Source organism: Mus caroli, unplaced genomic scaffold (genome assembly GCF_978045245.1).
Source record: "Mus caroli unplaced genomic scaffold, Mus_caroli_1 scaffold_9, whole genome shotgun sequence".
NCBI lineage: Eukaryota > Metazoa > Chordata > Mammalia > Rodentia > Muridae > Mus > Mus caroli.
The window spans coordinates 107,165,328-107,186,260 of NW_028227264.1; the positions used below are offsets into that span (position 1 = coordinate 107,165,328).

Below are 20,933 nucleotides of genomic sequence, written 5' to 3' on the forward strand. Positions count from 1 at the left end.
TTAGCTTGAATTGGCTGGGTATGGTTTCCCTGGTTCATTCTGGTTTAGATTTGTAGATTCACATTCAGAAAGTAAGATAGTTTAGCTCTCAACTCGCATTCTAACTCAGCTCCAGAGAGCTTCTGCCCTGTTCTTCTTTATGAGCCCAGAGAGATTCAATAATAACATTTTCTTATGATATGAACAAGCTTTACACTTGCGATGGACATTTTGACATTTTTTTGTTATTCAGATTCTGAATGATTTAATTTCAGACTAACTGCCAAGCACTAACTCTTTCCTCAGACCTCCAAGTGTTAGTGAGATGTTGGATCAGTAAGTGCATAGGCACTAGCTACCACAGTTAGAACAAAACACACACCCATTTGAAACATTGATTTTTATATTGTTACTTGGGGTTTCTTTTCCTTGAATTCAGTTAAATATTTTGTCCTACGTTATACCATAAAGCAGCAAAATACTTGGTCTTAAGCTATGTCATGAAACAGCATACCACTTTCCAATTGTAGATAATATAAAATGTTAATTATTTTTATCCAGGTTATTTTTTTATAAAATGTTTATTAGTTTTTGATATACAGAAATCTAAGTATTATTGAAGTACTGAAAACTTTACTACTGTAAAGGAGATTTTTGTTTGGCCATTCTAATTTGTTTTTATTGTTTGTTTGTTTTTTTTTCTGGTTTCCTGGGTCTCGGGAATAACTGCTTGTCCTGGAGTTTCCTATGTAGACAGGCTAATCTTAGACTCACAGAAGAAATCCACCTGCTTTTGCTTCTCATGTTCTGGGATTAAAGGTTTGTACCACTATGTCTACCTCAAATTCCTTTTCATTTTAAATATTATTTCACTATGCAAACATACATGTAGTACCTGTACACATATATTAATTATACATGAATATTCATATGCAATAATATATGTAGCATCTTTTAGTCTTTTATATAAAATAAAATCAAGTTCTTCTTGGCTTTATACAATTTATAAATTTTATTTTACTGTACATATATGTAATTCAGAAATTAAAATATATTAATCATTAAAACTGTTTCTTCTATTAGATCAAAAGTTGTCATATTCCTTAGAATAAGGTGGCGCACGCCTTTAATCCCAGCGCTTGGGAGGCAGAAGCAGGTGGATTTCTGAGTTCAAGGTCAGCCTGGTCTACAGAGTGAGTTCCAGGACAGCCAGGGCTATACAGAGAAACCCTGTCTCAAACAAAACAAAACAAAACAAAAATATATATATTATTCCCATTCACAAAGGATGCCTCATTTTAAAGGGTATAGATTTTATGAGTGCTAAGAACATAATATATTTTCACAAAGCTGAAATACACATATATAACTTTTGGTATATAAATAATAATAGACAAAAATTGTCTATTCCCAAACTTTATTTAATTCACTACTTAAAATATAACTATTCCTTAAGATTTTTATCTGACTGTTCTAATGTTTTTTATTTTTAATGTTATTTCATGTATATATGATACATGTAACAAAGATGTATATGTGCTAAATATATAATGCATGTAGTGTGGTTTTGTTTTCTATACTATATATGTCATATACATGTGTGATATTATATATATATATATATATACACAAATACATATACATATACATATACACAAACTGAATGTTATTTTTTGGATATGGTTCTGCAAACTTAATATAGTGATAAAGTCTTAACAGGTAGGAAGTGACAATAAGTGGTATAAGGAATAATAGCATTCATCTAGAAACTCTTAAGCACAAGGAATGTTAAGAATCCAACTTTCTAGTGCTATTTTTCATGTTCCGAATCGATGTGATATATTTTCTGTTCTAATTAAATAAATTCTACAGCACCCCCTAAGTGCCTCTGAGAGATTCAGTACATTTGGGAGGTCTACTTTCTGACCCTGTGAGCATGTAGAAGCAGGCATTTTATGAGCAAGTTGCTCACAGGATGCAGGATGCAACCCTTCATAGCAGAAGACAGTCAGAGATAGGCATATTCTAACCCAAAGTTGCCACTGACCAGGCCAGATATGACATGTTTGGGATTCACAACCAAATGACATATATTAAGTTCTAAAAATTAGCTGTATGTGAAAGCCTAAGCATCCTCACTTAACATGATTGAGCCTGGCTGTTTTAACCAAACATCAGAGGACCTAGAAGCTGGGCCAGAGGAAACTTAGCTGCTTTAGATAATGCATATCCTCTGCTAATTTTCCACTATTCCTCTCATTCAGCTATCTTGTATCAGCCAACTTGAATCGTTGTAGTACTCTTTCCAGTAACATACAGTTTCTGGGTTTTTAAGTTGATTTTTTGAGTTGGATGTCCCATTTTCTATCAAAACATAATTGGTGAGTTTTCCTACTGCTCTCAGCTGAAGCACCTTACCTTCAGAGCTTCACCTTTTATAACTATATGTCAATTTCTTTATGCTTTCAGTTTTACTGTGAGCAATCAGAGACCTGAGAGGAAAACCTACTCTTGCCATTTTTTTTAAGCCAAAAGAATTTCTAACAGTATTCTGGATACCTCTTCTTATATCTGCTTCTCCTCTCAGCCAAGAAGTTTCTTTTTGCAGCAGATGGAGATTACTACAAGAGCCACAACTGGCCAAAATGCAAAGAATATGTAATCCACCTCACTTAGTTAAATTTATAATGCAAGCCTATACCTAAGGATCAGTGAACACCATATGAGAGCATTTGGATAGATTGTAAGAACCAGAGGACCAAGATTCTTCCATGAAATAGTCTTGCAGATATGATAGGAAAGCTATACCAAAAAATTTTTCTTATGGTTTCCTAAGAAGGACTTCCATAAAGACAACCAGTTGGTATGCCAACGAAGATAGGGAAATTTCTTTAGATGTCACCTCTAAATGAAGAGCTTTAGGCAATTAACGGCTGCTTGAAGAGAAAGAATCAGTTGTCTCCAGAGATATGCTTTTTAATAGGATATCTAATCCCAAGTGATAACCCTGAACACATATACGTAATAACAGTAAACAGAGTCAGTGTGTGTGTGTGTGTTAGTACTGTGTATGTAAAAATAATTATGGAAGGAGAGGTCATGAATTTGAAAGGCAGTCAGACATGACCCTCGAGGAGTTGGAGAGAGAAGGAAAGGTAGAAATGATGTAAATAGCGTGCTGATGTATGAAAATCTCAAAAAAATTAAATAAAAAATAATAGCAATTTGTTCTCAAATCACAGAATTTAAAATAAGTATTATTGTTGACTAATTGTTAGCTGGATCTAATTTATTGCCACGTTTCTCATTATCTTTTGAGTGGGTGTTTTAGCTCTGGCATACTATGGCCTGCATGGGAAAATAATTCCTTTTCTTTATAGTTTATTCAGTCAACTTTCATTTAGTTGGGAAATGCCTATACAGTATCTATAGTTACTAGAAATCATCCTAGAAATATAAAGATATAGGATGAATCAACAAGTGATAGTTTTAAAATAACTAGCTAATTTTTAGTCACTGTAATATGGTGCTATAAAAATCTACACAGCTGCTTTTAGTTGAGTTGTACTAAATAATTCTATACACAAATCATTAGGCAAAAGCCTAATATAAGTATTTCTTTCTGTTCATGCTACAAAAGGCAAAGTATAGCATTTCATCCTAAAAGAGCAGGGAGCGTTAGCAGTAAAAATCCTGTGCTGTGAGTGGGAGGGAAAGGTAAGGAAGAGTGGTTACAAGTTGCCTGTGTTAAGATTAAATAGTCGGTCACATAGCTCAAGAGGTCAGTCAAGTTAATGCTCTTAGTTGAAATTAATTACAGACAGTTGTCAGGAGAAAAGAACACTATCTGGATTTTCATTTTCTGCTAGCAAATCAATAATGGTATATTCTAAGGTAAGAAAGAAGAGTATGGGGAGATTGGTGTTTTGATTATACTTATTTGGAGAGCTTTATCACACGTACTGGCCTAATGCAAGCAGTCATGTAAATATACTGATCTGTAGAACCTGGGAGCTTTTGGGACTCTAAATAGAGGTTTGAAGATAATCAATATGTAAGTTAAAGCCATAGGACAGAAGAAGGCAAAGCTAAGAGCTTCTGGAAACTATGTTATATTAAAGAAAAAAAAACAAGTATGAATTTCTGGGTATTACAACATTTAGAATTAATAAAACAGCATAAAAAAATAAGCAAGAGAGTCTAAGAAAGGATGGACAGAAAGGTCAGGAAAAAAATAAAACACTTAAAGTGGAAAATCTTCCAGAAACAGAAGCCAAAGGACTTGGATAAGCAATGTGCTGAAAGCTGAGTTTGGGGATTCTACGTCAAGTGTAGAGTTACACTAAACAGCATTTGTTAATCACTATGACAAAAAATGACGCCAGGCACACCAGGGAACTGTAACAAGAGATACATTCAGGAGCTCGGACAAAGACTCTAGATAAAAGCTTATTCTATTATCTGTAAAGGCCTGCAACAGAATCTACTTGTTACTAAAATTCGTGTGTGTGTGTGTGTGTGTGTGTGTGTGTGTGTGTTTCTGTCTACCTGCCTGCCTGCTAATAACAAAATTCTTTCAGGAAAATTTCATTTTAATTTGAAAGGCATCTTTGAGTAAGAGCCTAAATCAAGAAGGAAGATAACACTATAAATTCTGTATCCAGAGGGTGTTGTGTTTTAATATAAAATGTTCCTGAGAGGTTCATGGTTGAATATGTCAGTTCAGCAGCTGATACTTAGGAACGTTGTGGAACCTTTGTTAGAAGGAGGTTTTCGGGGGTGGGGGAAGTACATCATTGGAGGACCAGTCTTGAGGCTTTATAGCCTGGCCTACTTCCAGTTCCTGCTCTGCCTCATGACTGAGACTACAATGTCCAGTTATTGGTGGACACCAATGTCTGCCACCATGCTTCCCCCTGATATTGAGTATATCTCTGTGGAACCATAAACAAAAATAAGTCACTTCTTCCATAAGTTGCTTTGATCAGGAATTTTGTTACTGTGTATAAAGTAATTAAGACAAACGGCAAATTTCATTGAGTAGTGTTGGTTTAGGCAGCTACATCTTCTCTAAAGTGCTGGGAGTGGGACAAAGATGGCTTTTCAGAGAACATCTCTGTAAATCTGGCATTCAGAATTTGACTTGTAAATCATACATTTCATATATTTCATAGAAATCTACATATTTCTATGAAGATAGGATTCACAATAAATAATAAAAAAAAATTATTTACTTAAGTATGGCCAGGTATTCAAAAAATGAAACTTAAGTTCATGGAGCAATATTTATGTCTACCCAACAATTTAAAATTAGCATTTTAAGAACTTTTCCCTGAGTATAAAAGTCCTGAAATATAATTCTTCTGAGAGATTATGCTTCTCTGTATTCTCATATTTACGTTTCCATATCTTAAGGTAGGTATCAGACACTTTGTGTTCATTTTCCCCCGAAGCCCAGATCCATTAGGGTTATCATAAAGACAGTGTCCATATTATGTATGTTTGTGTGGGGCTGAACATAATAAATAATTTTGAAAATTCTACTTAAAAACAAAAAGGCCAATATCTGTGAAGTGAATGTGTGTGTGTACATCAATTGAGGGGAGTGTATATCTATCAATATAGCTTAATTGTATTCCACAAGAGAGTGTTCCCATAATTCTTTGTTGTTATCTAAGACTCTAAGATGTAGACAGAGTTCTTGGAGTTACAAAAAGAAAATCCCTCATAATCACTGAAATTTAAATTTCCATTCATTTTTATTTAAGTAAAAAATACAGGTGTTATTGCATAAGTTCATTTTCATACTAACTTATTTTCACCTTTGCTAATTTTGTACACAGTGGAATAAATAGAAATGGCTGACATGAAGATAGCCTAACAGAAAGCAGTATGAATAGATGTCAGAACAATACTCACGGCCAGGCAGCGTTTGTGTGGAAATCCAGTTGGAGGCATTGCCATACCCAGCGTTGGTGCTAGCAGCCACTTGGAATCTATACCATCGAAACTTCTTTAATCCACGCACAGTTTCTTCTGTTTGGTTTGCTTCATAGAGGTATTGAACTTCCTGATGTTCAACACATTCCTCAGGTTCCCATTCTCTGCACCTCTGAGCACGAAGCTGAGTGGTTATCTTGTAATTTTGGAAGTATCCAAGGATAGTATCAGGTTTTATCCATGTTAGTGTTACACTAGTTGACTGGACATTAGAAAAAGCTGTATTTGTGGGAACACTGGGAACTAAAAAGTAAAGGGGAAAATTACAGACATTACAATGCAACCTATGGAGTTAAGTCTTGTGATGACAGCACTGAGATCATTGTCTTCATGGTTACTGAGCCAAATCTCAGCTTGATCCTTTGGGGTCCATCATTTCAAAAAGGAAAAGGACAAGTATTTTGATTAAATTTCATTTCTAACTCGACTTCCCAACCCACTCTGAAATGGTTTATAGAAAAGTACTCTGGCTTTGCATGGAAAATTTTTATTGATACAACGACAATCCTAGGCTCACATCATTCTTAGAATTTCCCTAGATATGGCCTCTATTTTATATTTATGGTTCAGTTCCTAAGAAAGATTATGTATTTATTTACTTACGTATCTAGAAAACAATAAGCACATTCTTTATAGTGTAAGTTTTAATGAGAAACTGTTTTAAATAGACAAGTTTACTTAATGAATTTATATAATTAATTGAATGTGATTTATATCATGTATTGACGCTTTCTGTAATGTTATCAAACACAGTGGCATTAATGTATGGAGTAAAGTGGCAATAGATTGTCACAACTGTGTGTTTTTACTAAGAGCCCTACAACCCTTTAGCTTCCTAACTGGGAACTATCAGTCTCTAAACCCCCTGTGAGGGAATCATGATTTTAAGGACATTTATTGGAAAGCAATAAGAGCAAATTATAGTTGAAACTATGAAAGAGCAATATGTTGAGGAGACCTGGAATTGTTCTCAAGCGTGCCTGCCCATGTATAACCTCAATACCTTTATAAAGAGGACATAAAAAGATTGATAATGATATTTCAAAATTGCATGGCTCATGAATATTATGACACTATTCAACTTAAAAGTAAAGTTAAAAAATGTTCAAGCAACCTGCTCATTACTAAATATGTTAAATTAGTAAAATATTTGATTAATATGTAAAGATCACTTACTACTTTGAATCATACGTCAGGTGCCAAAACTAATAAACAAGACTTAGATCTTTTCTCAGTGCAATTTACATTAAAGAAAGGTATTTACAATAAAGATACTAATATGGTGGGGGCTGGAGAGAAGACCCCATGGTTAAAAGAACTTGATATACCCATGGAAGTCCCTGATTTTCTTCCCAGCACCCCACAGGGTTGCTTACTACTTTCTTTGCATTCAGTTCCAGGAGACATGGCACCCTCTCCTGGTCTTCACATGCACAAGGGACACAAGCTGTGCACATTCATGCACGCACACACACACACACACACACACACACACACACACACATACATTTTGCACAAGCAAAATGGAAGGCAACCATTGATGTAGGGAAAAGTAAGGGAGGAATGAAAGAAGGTGTCATAGATAATAACATATCAAATGAAAAGATATTAAGTTCCTGATAAAGGGAAGAGAAGGAGCTGTGAAAACATTTCAAGAAGGAATAGCTCTGATGGAGGAAACATTGATTAAAGTGCCTCTGATGAGATGGTGCTTCCTCTCTTTGTAAAATACCAAGGAGCAAGGAGTGGCCAGCAGGAGGGAAACTCTGAGAGCAGCAGGTCAGATTGTGTGCATGATTGCAGAGTATTGTTGTGGCTTTCACATGATCAGAAGAAAGTCAGGCTCCTGCTGGTTTCCACTTAACCACTACATAGGCTACGGGGAGACAAGGTGGGGAAGGGGGGAGTAATGAACAGACTTTGTAAGATGGATGCAAAAGGCACCAGTGGCCTGGACTCAGATGAGAGCAGAAGGTGTCAGATCCCGAATATGTGATGACAGGATTACATCATGAGAGATTTGAAAGGTGTGAGAAAAGGAAGGAGAAATGAATGTTCCTAGGCCTTGCGACTGAGCAAGTTAAAAGATGAGAACAAATCGAAAGATGGGAGCTCTGGGCAAGGAGAAATGTTTGAATCAAAGAAGGAGCATTTTAAAATTTTTTTTACTTTACTTTGTTTTATTGGTTATTTTATTTATTTACATTTCAAACGGTTATCCTCCCCACCCCCAGTTAAACTCTTTATCCTCTCCCTTGTTCCTGCTTCTATGAGGGTTCACCCCATTTGTTTACATTTCAAATGTTATCTCTCTCCCAGGTTTCACCTCCAGGAATCCCCCACCCCCTCCCTGTCCCCTTTGCCTCTAAGAGGGTACTCCCCAACCCACCCACTCACTCCCCCCTCACTCCTCCAGCATCCCCCTTCTCTCAGGCATCAAGCCTCCACAGGACCAAGCACCTCCCCTCCCACTGATGCTAGATGAGGCTGCCTTCTGCTATATATGTAGCAAATCCCTGGGAGCTCTGAGGCCTCAGTTACTTGATACTGTTATTCTTCCTTTGGGGTTGCAAACCCCTTCAGCTCCTTTCACCCTTCCCCTAACTCTGCCACTGGGGGCCACAGGCTCAACCCTATGCAGATACTCACAGCTGACCACTAGACTGAGTCTAGGGACCCAAGAACAAGCTTTTATTTTTTAGTAGGGTAACCCTGAAATTCCTCTCAGATGCTCAGCACAAAAGAGAAATGACAGACAGATATTCAAGTGTGGAGTTCTGTAGAACAGCATAGATGCTGGATGTCTTAAAGTTTTGAATTATTCATAATATGTGTCACTGAAAGCCAATGCAATTTTTTTATTTGATTCTTAAATTTTTACTAAATCATCTTCAGGTACGTTACTGTCTAAGTATTGGTACTAAAATGTAGCTAATTGAGGATATGTATTATTGGAAAAGCATTATCATATTATTTAAAGTTACAGAATCTGCTTCAATTAATTTCAAATACTAATACTTAACACCAAATCTTATTGCTTGAGTATATTACTTCAAAAATAATGTATGCTCAGTAAAATATTTGTTATGCTACTTATAACCCACAATGTTTAATCTTTACATGTTATGAACAACAAGCAATCAGAGAAAATATTCTGAAGAAATATATTTTGGGTGCAGCAGTGTTTTAGAATTGGTTGGGAAGTTAGCAATTCTATGGCTTATTTAAATCTTTCAGTGACTAATTTTAAACTGAGGTCACCTGAGAATACTATGTATTTTTAAAAACTTCTAACATAAAGCAGAGAAATATAAATGTTTTAAGGGCTCAGGAGAAGTTTCCAGAGAAGAGCCAGCCTGTGGGACAGAATTTCTTCAGTTGTGACAATGGAGATATCACCATTGTTAAGTCAAGTTTGATCTAATTTTAACAACAGCAAAACAAAAGAATTGCACAAGGTCTCGGGGAGTTTTTCGAGGGGCTCACAAATAGCGTGTGCTGCAATGAAAAGCTACCAAAGAGTCACAGTGAGCTACTCAGAAAGTACATTTTAACAAGTGTAGTCCTGTACTTATCCCTGAGAAGACAAAAATTCATGTAACACTTGATTTGTCAAGGAAAGAAGTTAGAAGTCCATTGCAGGAGTGAGCTCTGATCTTTTTTATTAATAATTTATTTCTTTACTTAACTTCCCCTCCCTCCTCTCCTCTAGTCCTACCCTCTTTCCTCCCATCCACCCTATCTATTCCCTTTCCCTTTCTCCTTAGAGAAGGGGAGGCCTCCTTGGGGGTGGATGGAGGGAGATAACTGAGTGGGAGAAGGGTTAGGAGGGGAACAGGAGGAGGACTGAGGGAGAGAGAATTGGGAGAGAGAACTGTAATGAGGGTGACAAGTGGGAGGAGCATCTCTGGGATGAGCTAGAAACTCTGGGCAGTGGAAACCCTCAGGAATCTATAATGGTGTTCCTATCCAAGACTCTTAGCAATAGGAGCTATGGACCTGAAATGACCACCTCCTATAACCAGAAAAGACTTCCAAAGGAGGGTTGGGGACACCAACCCACCCACAAAGCCTTTGATTCAAATTTGTTCTGTCTCCAAGATCTGCAGGGATAAAGAGGGAGCAGAAATTGAGGAAATGGCCAACCAATAACTGGTTCACCTTGAGACCCAAGCCATGAGAGCTCACCCCTAATACTATTCATGATGCTTTGTTACACTTACAGATAGGAGCCCAATATAACTGTCATCAGAGAGACTTCACCCAGCAGCTGATGGATGCAGATACAGAGTACCATAGCCAAATATTAGGCAGAGCTCAGAGAATGTTGTGGAAGAAGTGGAGGAAGGATTGAAGGAGCCAGAGGTATCAAGGACACTACAAGAAAACCTGCGGAATCAACTAACCTGGGTCCATGGGGCCTCACAGAGACTGAACCACCAAGCAGAGAGCATGGATGGGACAGACTTAGCCTCCCCCTCACACACATATGTAACAAATGTGCCTTTTGGTCTCCATATGGGTCCCTCATAACTAGAGCAGGAGCTGTCTATGACTCTGTTGCCTACCTTTGGATCCTTTGCCCCTAACTGGACTCCCTTGTCTAGCCTTAATAGACACCTAGTACTACTGCAACATGATACACCTAGGCAGGTTGATATCTATAGGAGTTCTGATTTTTATCTCATTGTTGCTTAAATCCATAAGAGAGGGAAATGCCATATGCAGGGATCCATCCCATAATCAGCTTCCAAACGCTGACACCATTGCATACACTAGCAAGATTTTGCTGAAAGGACCCAAATATAGCTGTCTCTTGTGAGACTATGCCGGGGCCTAGCAAACACAGAAGTGGATGATCACAGTCAGCTATTGGATGGATCACACGGCCCCCAATGGAGGAGCTAGAGAAATTACCCAAGGAGCTAAAGGGAACTGCAACCCTATAGGTGGAACAACAATATGAACTAACCAGTACCCCAGAACTCTTGTCTCTAGCTGCATATGTATCAAAAGATGGCCTAGTCGGCCATCACTGCAAAGAGAGGCCCATTGGACTTGCAAACTTTATATGCCCCAGTACAGGGGAACCCCAGGGCCAAAAGGGGGGAGTGGGTGGGTAGGGGATTGGGGGTGGGTGGGTATGGGGGACTTTTGGGATAGCATTGAAAATGTAAACGAGGAAAATACCTAATAAAAAAATAAATTAAAAAAAAAAGAAGGGATAGGAGATCATGTTAAGCATTGCCAGCAGTTTAAAAAAAAAAAAAAAGAGAGGGAAATGAATGGCAAAATGATTGACTTTTAGAATTAGAAGGAAGCTTAGAGACCAGTGATCTTGGTCAACTTGTCTTGTTATATATAAAGGTGTCTGCAAGATTGCTTACACACATGGCTTCTTGTTTTTCCAAACACTGATCCAGGGATAAAAGGGGAGTAACACTGCTGCTTTAATTAAAGAGTCCACATCCATAAATTTCAAAATAAAAAGATACCCAGTAGACCTGACCATGAGTTCTTGAAAAGTAGAACAATTTCTTTCGTTGTTATAGACTAGTAAAGAAGAGAACTGAAGTAAGAGATAGATTCAGTGTTTAAACAGAAACACTAAAACAAAACAGCTCTGCTCCTGCCCCCCTCCCCCTCAGGAAGAAAGCCTCATAACAAACCGCATGACTCACCTTTCAGATCTGAAAGCTGATCAACCAAAAAACAGGTAACTGGGGACCTCAAGGAACTGAATCCTGCCACAACTATGGGAACTTAGAAGAGGTCTCTGAATTCCATTTGAAAATGTAGTTAATTGTCAATTTGAATTGAACTACAGAAATTAAGCAGAGAATCAGACACAAAATGCCTGGATTTCTGATCCCAGCATTTTAAATTAACAGTCTGAATTGATTTAAGCCACCGTGATTGTGATAATTTGCTATATAACAATGGGAATTCAACACGATTTTCTTCTACAAAATGATCATTCATCACTTGTGCAGCACCTGATTCAAATAGAGGAACAAAGAGAAACTCAAAATCTAAAGTAGGTCTTTATTTTATATTGATCCTAGAAAGAACTCTATTGGTTTGTATGGCCTTTATTATTCAGATCTGATTTATACTTTCCCATAAACCTTCATTCAATTCTACATTAAATATGTACTCTGTCTAGTCTATTTTCCTCACAGTTTAACTCTAATAGTCTGTATATAAGATCCAGAAAATAGAAAAGCCCATGAGGTCTCAGCAATTGAGGAATGTGAAGTATGGGATAAATAGTCTTCTCTGGGGAAGAGTATACTGATTGGTTATCCAGTACTAAATGGTCCACCCTGAAATTATACATGTCAGTAACATTATACAGACTGAGAAGGTTATATGTAGGAACATATATTTATATAATCTATCTATCTATATCTATATGGATGCATATAATAGCAATTAATTTTTTCATTAATGAAAAAAGAGGCCATGAATTTGACAAAGAGCAAGGAAGAGTATATGGAAGGGTTTGGAGGGGGTAAGTGGAGAGAGAAATCATGAAATTATATTATAATCTCAAAGCTAAAAAAAATCTAGAAAAATTGCATCTGTATATATATATATATATCAATAAAATATTAAATAATAATGATAAAATATGACAAGCAACTATACACATAGAATATCACTGTAGAGATTGGCTCATATCTACCATGACCTAGGCTAGTCATTTAGTAAATTTTTTGAATACACAACTAAATAAATACATACTATATGATAAAGTTTTATTTAGATGGCTTGAATAAGTTCTATTGATGAGAGATGAGTTGGTAAGAGAGTAGGAAATGAGAGGTAGCATGTTGTATGAATAACATCAGGTCAGAGTAAGACCCAAAGGAAAAACAGATCTTGGCATACTGAAAACATTGGGTGCCCAAGAAGAAGAATGGAAAGAGAGACAACTGGACATCTAGGCAGACACGTGTGAAGCTTTCTAGACTGAAAAAGGTGTTAGTTTGAGACTAAGTACTATAAAGAGATGATACTTGAAAAAAAAATTTTATTACAGTTTCCATTGCCCTTTGTCAAATTCATTGTCTATTTTCCTTGGGAGGCAGGTACATTCAGATATTAGGAAATGAGTCTTCAATAGCAAAGTTTGATGCAGAATAAATATTTCAGTAAATTACTGGTTCATAGAATGTAGTATTCCAGAGAAAGACATTTTAAATGGAGCCATACTTTTTTCTGACAAAGAAACAAAGCCCAGATATTGGGTTTTCTTACTTTGGCTGAGGGAACACATGCTCATATGCTGAATCCTGTTCTGTTGTAAACCATCAGACAGCCGCATAGACTCAACCCTAGGCAGTATGGGTACTCAGCATGTATTTGTGAGAATAAATTATAACTTATTAAAATGGTCCTTTACTTTTGACATGGCATCAAATATAGCACACATTTCTTTTTCTATTAAATGTAGAACTAGAAATGACGGACTAGAAATGATCAGACCCCAAATAGATGCTGCTCTGCACAGATAATGCATCCCAGGACAACTTCACAAATACTCATCAGTGACCAGCAGTAACCCTCGTTTATACCCAGTATCCTCACTTTTGATGAACTGTGTATGGAACTGGACCATTTCAAGGCAACCGCCCTATTGAATTACAGATACAAAGAGGATTACACTCACTTTAGCATGGAGAATCAGATTTCCATTCCTTAAGAATGACGAAAAACCTCAAACTCTCTCTATCCACAGATGGTACTAATTTGAACACATCATGCCATGGTTCCTGGAGTAATCACACAGCTTGCTTAGATTTTCTAAACATGACTGAACTGTGATGAAGCAATCAACATTAATGGCAAAGGTATTTAGGAAATTACAGTTTTATTCATAAATTATTTGTATCAGTAAAAACATGTTCATCACACTTGAATTGAAGACTCTGTGTAACTACATAAAACTTGATACATATTTAAATATTCCCCAGCCTTCAAGGACTAAATTACATTTTCTACTGAGAGGATGAAATTACATATAAAATTTAATTATTGTGTTAATTTATGAATGCCACTTTTTAGAAACCAGCCTCTTCTGCAGGATTCTGGTAGTAGTTTTGTTTAATTTCTCATCACCAGGTTAGCTAGACTAATGAGCAAAACCAAATTTTAAAACTTCCTTATTTTTAACTATGTATTTTAGAGCTTTATGCATCTTAATAAATAGATGTCTATACTACCTGATAATTTTTATTTATTAAGTGTATCTATGAAAAATAAGAATCAACATAATTTTCAGAGTTGGTTAAGAAATGTTTAGTCTCTAAAACTTTTATGGGATCTATATTAAACGATGAGTTACAGAAGTATAACCACACATAAATATCCGTGTGCTAAAACTAACATATACGGCTCAATACTAAAATTAAAATTTTATGAACTTTTCACTGACTTGAATTTAATCAATACCCTTCATTATATATTTATCATGAAATTTGTAGCTTACAAGTCTAAATGCATAGGTTATTTTTATATTCAATATATATTTTTATATTTCTTACATACAATAACTCATTTTAAAGAACTCACGCTAAAGGGTCTATGAAAACAGGCAAAGGTATTCCAGCAGGTTGAATATGGATAGCTGCATATAAGTGGCAATAAAATGTGTTCTACAGGCTGGTAATCATGTTAGGTAGAAGGAAGATAGTCATCACAAGGTTAAATTAAAAACAAGACCATAAGGTGTGGTATTATTATTGAAAGGCATATATATACATATATATGTACATGTATGTGCATGATGTGTCTGCAGAGTCCAGAAGAATGCATAGGATATCTCAGAACTGGAGTTATAAGTGGTTGTGACTTGCTAGGTGGATGCTCAGAACTGAACCTGGATCTTCTACAAAACTAGCAAGTGCTCTTATTAGTTGAGGCATCTCCTTAGCTCACAAAATGTAAGTTTTGAAGAAACCAGTTACACATTATAATGTAATACAAATCATGATGCTAAAGAATAATTATAAATAGCACCAAGAGGAAATACAAAGTTTGTGATGATATATTTCGTAGAGAGAAAATTGAAATGCAGTGAATTAAATGAACCCAGTATTAGGTTAGTGGCCAACATGGATATTGCAGAAATAAACCATGAAATTCACTCTAATACAAAAATAATACAAAGATAAAATCAAGATCATAAATCTTCATAACCATAAAGATAAAATAAGTGAACAAAATTGCAATCATCTCTGGCACTGAATTATAATTCATTTACATACACACACACATATATATATATATATATATATATATATATATATATATATATATTCCACAGGATCATATAAAGAGGGTACTGTGAAATGAACAATATCTTAACAAGAGCTTTATAGAGTAAATCGCATATTTAATTTGGCTCTTATTATGTTTCTCAGTGTAGGCAGATGCAAAATATTTCCACTTAATAAATATATTGTTTTCACTACTTGTCATACTATAGTAAAAATTCACTTCACTATTCTTGTCTGCTTAATTTTGAGATATTGGGATAATCAGCACACATTTAACAAAATCTGCTACACAAACATGGTCTAGATAATACTACATAGTGATAATAAAGACTCAGAACAGTCATTTTCAACAGCTTATTAAAACAGTGGGAAAGACAACTGATAAAGTATTCGCAATGAGAATAGACTCGCTAAAAACTTTCCAGTATCTCTTTTAGTATGTGCACTGATAGATGGGCAAATTATGGTCCAGGTTCCCATGGCATTTGGCTACCATACCTTTAGTCTTTAAGCCAAGTATTGTTGAACATGTGGCTACATTAAAATATATTAATAAAACTTCTGAGAAGAAAGTCAGTTTTTGGAAAATAATCAAAATATCATTTAAAATATCCAGGGTGGATGTAAAATAAATAGTATTGCTTGTAGAGTTGTTAGCTTTTACAGTTCTATAATAAGCCATGATAGTATCTATTAAAATGGTGAGTTTTGATAGAAATTGTTTTAGGCAAATAATCATCTCTTAAGATCATGCCTATAGTACCTGTATATCAAGTTTAACTATCAACAACAGTGATCAAATTAGAAAGGGGTAGGGATATGTAGGGGTTTGTTTGGTTGAAAGTGTGTACAAAAATAAAATATCGGCTTCATGTCTTTTCAGCAGAACAAGGGGATTTTTTGGGAAGGAAAAGCTTTGGTGTGAAAGAGGTTGTGTAAATCCAACTTGGGGAATATCTGTGTATGTATAAGCGATTGAATTATGATAGTGAATGAATGTTCTGTACTTATGGTATCAGAGTACCAGGTATGAAGACTTGGATGTTCTCATGTTAATCTACAATGGCCAGTTAAATAGAATAAGAAAATTGGCAAAGGGGTTCAGATTAAGCCATAACATTGAGACCTAATGAATATTAGTATAACTAAGGGATAATTGGAAAAAATTAATCCATGTATAATTGAATGAATGGAGTTCAAAAGACATGTGTCGCAATACTAATCCTAACTAAATAATTATTTTTTAAAAAAATTTCTGTCTTTTGAGACCTGTATTTCTACAAAAAGAAACATTGATTAAAAGTTATACATACAAAAAATGGCCTACAAAGGTATAAACTATAAGAAAGTATTCATAATATACAATTAAGAATTTGAAATCTTCAGGAGCCTATGATAAGTAAGATGGAGAGTAGGAGGGAAGAATCTGTCAATAGAATCCCTAGTTACCAAAATGTTTATGAACAGTATATCTAATAATATATACAAATACATGGTTATTATTATAATATAAACATATATTCTATGTACCAATCACCAGTGTTCATTGTGATATTCTACACAAAACACTTTGTGTGGTTAGAATTATTATTAAGATCATAGGTATAAGCCACATATATATGTATGTGTGTGTATAAAAAAATTTTGAAAGATCTCAAACTAATAAGAATATATTCTAGTCTCTATGCTGGATGACTTTAGAAAACCCTGATCTGACCGTTGTTTTATCAAGCTTATTCACCTTCAGATGAGATGTTTGAGTTATCTTAACTAAGGGATATGTAAAAGTAGACACTTACTATTGTTTAAACCTATTAAAATATAATTTAAAAGAAGTTTGAATGCAAACCCCATGCATGCATAGATAATGCTTCTCACAGAAGTCATAGGTAATGAAATAAAAATTCTAGTACCAGGCTGGAGAGATAGATTAGTAGTTAAGAACACTGTTTGCAGAAATGAACCCACACACCTATGGTCACTTGATCTTCTGCAAGGGAGCTAAAAACATCCAGTGGAAGAAAGACAGCATTTTCAACAAATGGTGCTGGCACAACTGGTTGTTAACATGTAGAAGAATGCGAATCGATCCATTCCTATCTCCTTGTACTAAGGTCAAGTCTAAGTGGATCAAGGAACTTCACATAAAACCAGAGACACTGAAACTTATAGAGGAGAAAGTGGGGAAAAGCCTTGAAGATATGGGCACAGGGGAAAAATTCCTGAATAGAACAGTAATGGCTTGTGCTGTAAGATCGAGAATTGACAAGTGGGACCTCATGAAACTACAAAGCTTCTGCAAGGCTAAAGACACCATCAATAAGACAAAAAAACCACCAACAGATTGGGAAAGGATCTTCACCTATCCTAAATCAGATAAGGGACTAATATCCAATATATATAAAGAACTCAAGAAGGTGGACTCCAGAAAGTCAAATAACCCCATTAAAAAATGGGGCTCAGAACTGAACAAAGAATTCTCACCTGAGGAATACCGAATGGCAGAGAAGCACCTGAAAAAATGTTCAACATCCTTAATCATCAGGGAAAAGCAAATCAAAACAACCCTGAGATTCCACCTCACACCAGTCAGAATGGCTAAGATCAAAAATTCAGGTGACAGCAGATGCTGGCGAGGATGTGGAGAAAGAGGAACACTCCTCCATTGTTGGTGGGATTGCAAGCTTGTACAACCACTCTGGAAATCAGTCTGGCGGTTCCTCAGAAAATTGGACATAGTACTACCGGAGGATCCAGCAATACCTCTCCTGGGCATATATCCAGAAGATGTCCCGACCGGTAAAAAGGACACATGCTCCACTATGTTCATAGCAGCCCTATTTATAATAGCCAGAAGCTGGAAAGAACCCAGATGTCCCTCAACAGAGGAATGGATACAGAAATTATGGTACATTTACACAATGGAGTACTACTCAGCTATTAAAAAGAATGAATTTATGAAATTCCTAGCCAAATGGATGGACCTGGAGGGCATCATCTTGAGTGAAGTAACACAATCACAAAAGAACTCACACAATATGTATTCATTGATAAGTGGATATTAGCCCAAAACTTAGGATACCCAAGATATAAGATACAATTTGATAAACGCATGAAACTCAAGAAGAATGAAGACCAAAGTGTGGACACTGTGCACCTTCTTAGAATTGGGAACAAAACACCCAGGGAAGGAGTTACAGAGACAAAGTTCGTAGCTGGGATGAAAGGATGGACCATTTAGAGACTGCTGTATCCAGGGATCCGTCCCATAATCAGCTTCTAAACGCTGACACCATTGCATACACTAGCAAGATTTTGCTGAAAGGACCCAAATATAGCTGTCTCTTGTGAGACGATGCTGGGGCCTAGCAAACACAGGAGTGGATGTTCACAGTCAGCTATTGGATGTATCACAGGGCTCCCAATGGAGAAGCTAGAGAAAGTACCCAAGGAGCTAAAGGGATCTGCAACCCTATTGTTGGAACAACATGATGTACTAACCAGAACCCTGGAGCTCTTGTCTCTAGCTGCATATGTATCGAAAGATGGCCTAGTCGGCCATCAATGGAAAGAGAGGCCCATTGGACTTGCAAACTTTATATGCCCCAATATAGGGGAATGCCAGGGCCAAAAGAATGGGAATGGGTGGGTAGGGAAGTGGGGGGCGCTATGGGGGACTTTTGGGATAGTATTGGAAATGTAATTGAGGAAAATATGTAATAAAAATAAAAAAAAAAAAAAAGAACACTGTTTGCTCTTCCAGAGGACCCGGGTTCAATTCCCAGCACCCACATGGTGGTTCATGACTCCAGTTCCAGGGGATCTGATTCTCTCTTCTGCTCTGCAGCATTCTAAGTTCATGTGAGACAGAAAAGCTCACACAACTACAAGCATGTTCACATAAAGGAGGAAAAACTCCTAGTACCAAGAATTCGATACCTTCCCATGAGTTGTTTGTCAGAAAATCTACAGAGGTCTTCAAACAATACAGAATATGCCCATTGTTCTTAACTGACCACCAAAACTAGATGTTAAGACCCTGTTCATGAAAGTACTGGAAGCTTTGTTTGCCAGACAAAAAGAAGCCCAGCTAGAATTGAACTGGAAGTGTTCTTCATTCTGGCTAGCACTGGTACTGCTAGAAGGTGATTTGAAGACTGACAGAGGAGCAAGTCGTTAATGGCCCAAGTGGTAGACCATGAACTACATGAGGACATGATGATTATACAGTAACAAAGGTGTTTTGTTTTGTTTTGTTTTTGTTTTTATTTTGATTTTGATTTCCTAAATACCCTCACATAAGTCGATATGTGCCTGGTAATGTACGTCCAGTCAGAAACACCATGAGTTGGGACATCATGGACACTAGGTGGTCCTATTTGCTGCAGTTTAGCAAAATTAATACAGCAAAAAGGTACATCGTAAAAATTTATATTAATATTCATAGACAAATACCACTCTCATCACTAATCACAGAAGCATCACTTTATAGTGAGCACAGAGACACATGGCTGTTGAAAACAAATACAATAAATGAAAGTTTAGTGCTCAGCCCTACATGGGACATTTATACTAATCTTTATTAGGCTTGAGGAACACTGAAGAAAAGAAAATGAAATAGCCAAAAGATAGGGAGACGAGATAATAAAATAATGCTAGCTTCAGGGCATTAGGTAGCCATTGTAAACTTGATTTTATAACAGCTATGGCTGCCTGAACTGGGACAGAATAAGACTGACCCTGTTAACAGACCACCATGGATCAGGGAGGAGCTCATAAATCCAAGTTTTCCCTGCTGCACTGTTGACAACTGATGGGTTCTGTAAAACAGACCGCCATTGCCTTCAGTTGTGTACCAAGCAGGCTGAGTTCACCAGGTTCCAAACCATGGTTACCAGGTTATCCTTATTGAAAGCTTAAGATCAAATGAAGTTATGCCACTTGGAGTAGCAATGATTATCTGAAGAGCCCTAAACTATCTTTAAAAAAAAAAAAAAACCAACAACCTCACTGGGCATAGGAATCCTCCTTTATCTATCTATCTATCTATCTATCTATCTATCTATCTATCTATCTATCTATCTATCTATCTATCTATCTATCTCCTCTCCTCTCCTCTCCTCTCTCTCTCTCTCTCTCTCTCTCTCTCTATATATATATATATATATATATACATATATATATATATATATGTATATATATATATATATATATATATATGTATATATATATATATATATATATATATATATAGCTATATGTGGTTGTTAATTAGGAAGTACTGATGGTGAAAGTCATGTTCTATACTTTATCCTAAGCAAGCAGCTAAAGTAAATTAACTCCATTAAATTGATAATGAAGAAAACAAAGAGACTACAAATAAAGCACAAAATAGACTAATAAAGGGAACATTAAGTCAGAGTAGGACTATTTGAAGAAAAACACATAAGCTCATAAACTACTGACATATATGAAAAGGAAACAAATAGCTAACGTCATAAGTGAAAGCAGGGCTAGCATTATTTATGCCCAAAATCACTAAGTAAATTAATATGATATCTCAGAATGAACCGGCTCAATTTCTTGAAAAGACATCTAACAAAAATTGATGAGGAAGACATAAATCGTCCTACCCAACTATGGTGCATATGAATCACAACGACAACCAGC

At 36.1% G+C, this 20,933-nt stretch overlaps 1 protein-coding gene across 2 annotated transcripts in view; it reads right to left on the reverse strand.

The window, feature by feature from the left end:
* Window positions 1–20,933, reverse strand: part of Ptprq (protein tyrosine phosphatase receptor type Q) — a 207,828-nt gene that overhangs the window by 76,190 nt on the left and 110,705 nt on the right. For both annotated transcript variants that reach the window (XM_021174928.2, XM_085843440.1), the window contains one exon: window positions 5,899–6,222. In XM_021174928.2, the coding sequence (XP_021030587.1) occupies window positions 5,899–6,222 (324 nt within the window). The remainder of the gene's footprint in view (window positions 1–5,898; window positions 6,223–20,933) is intronic.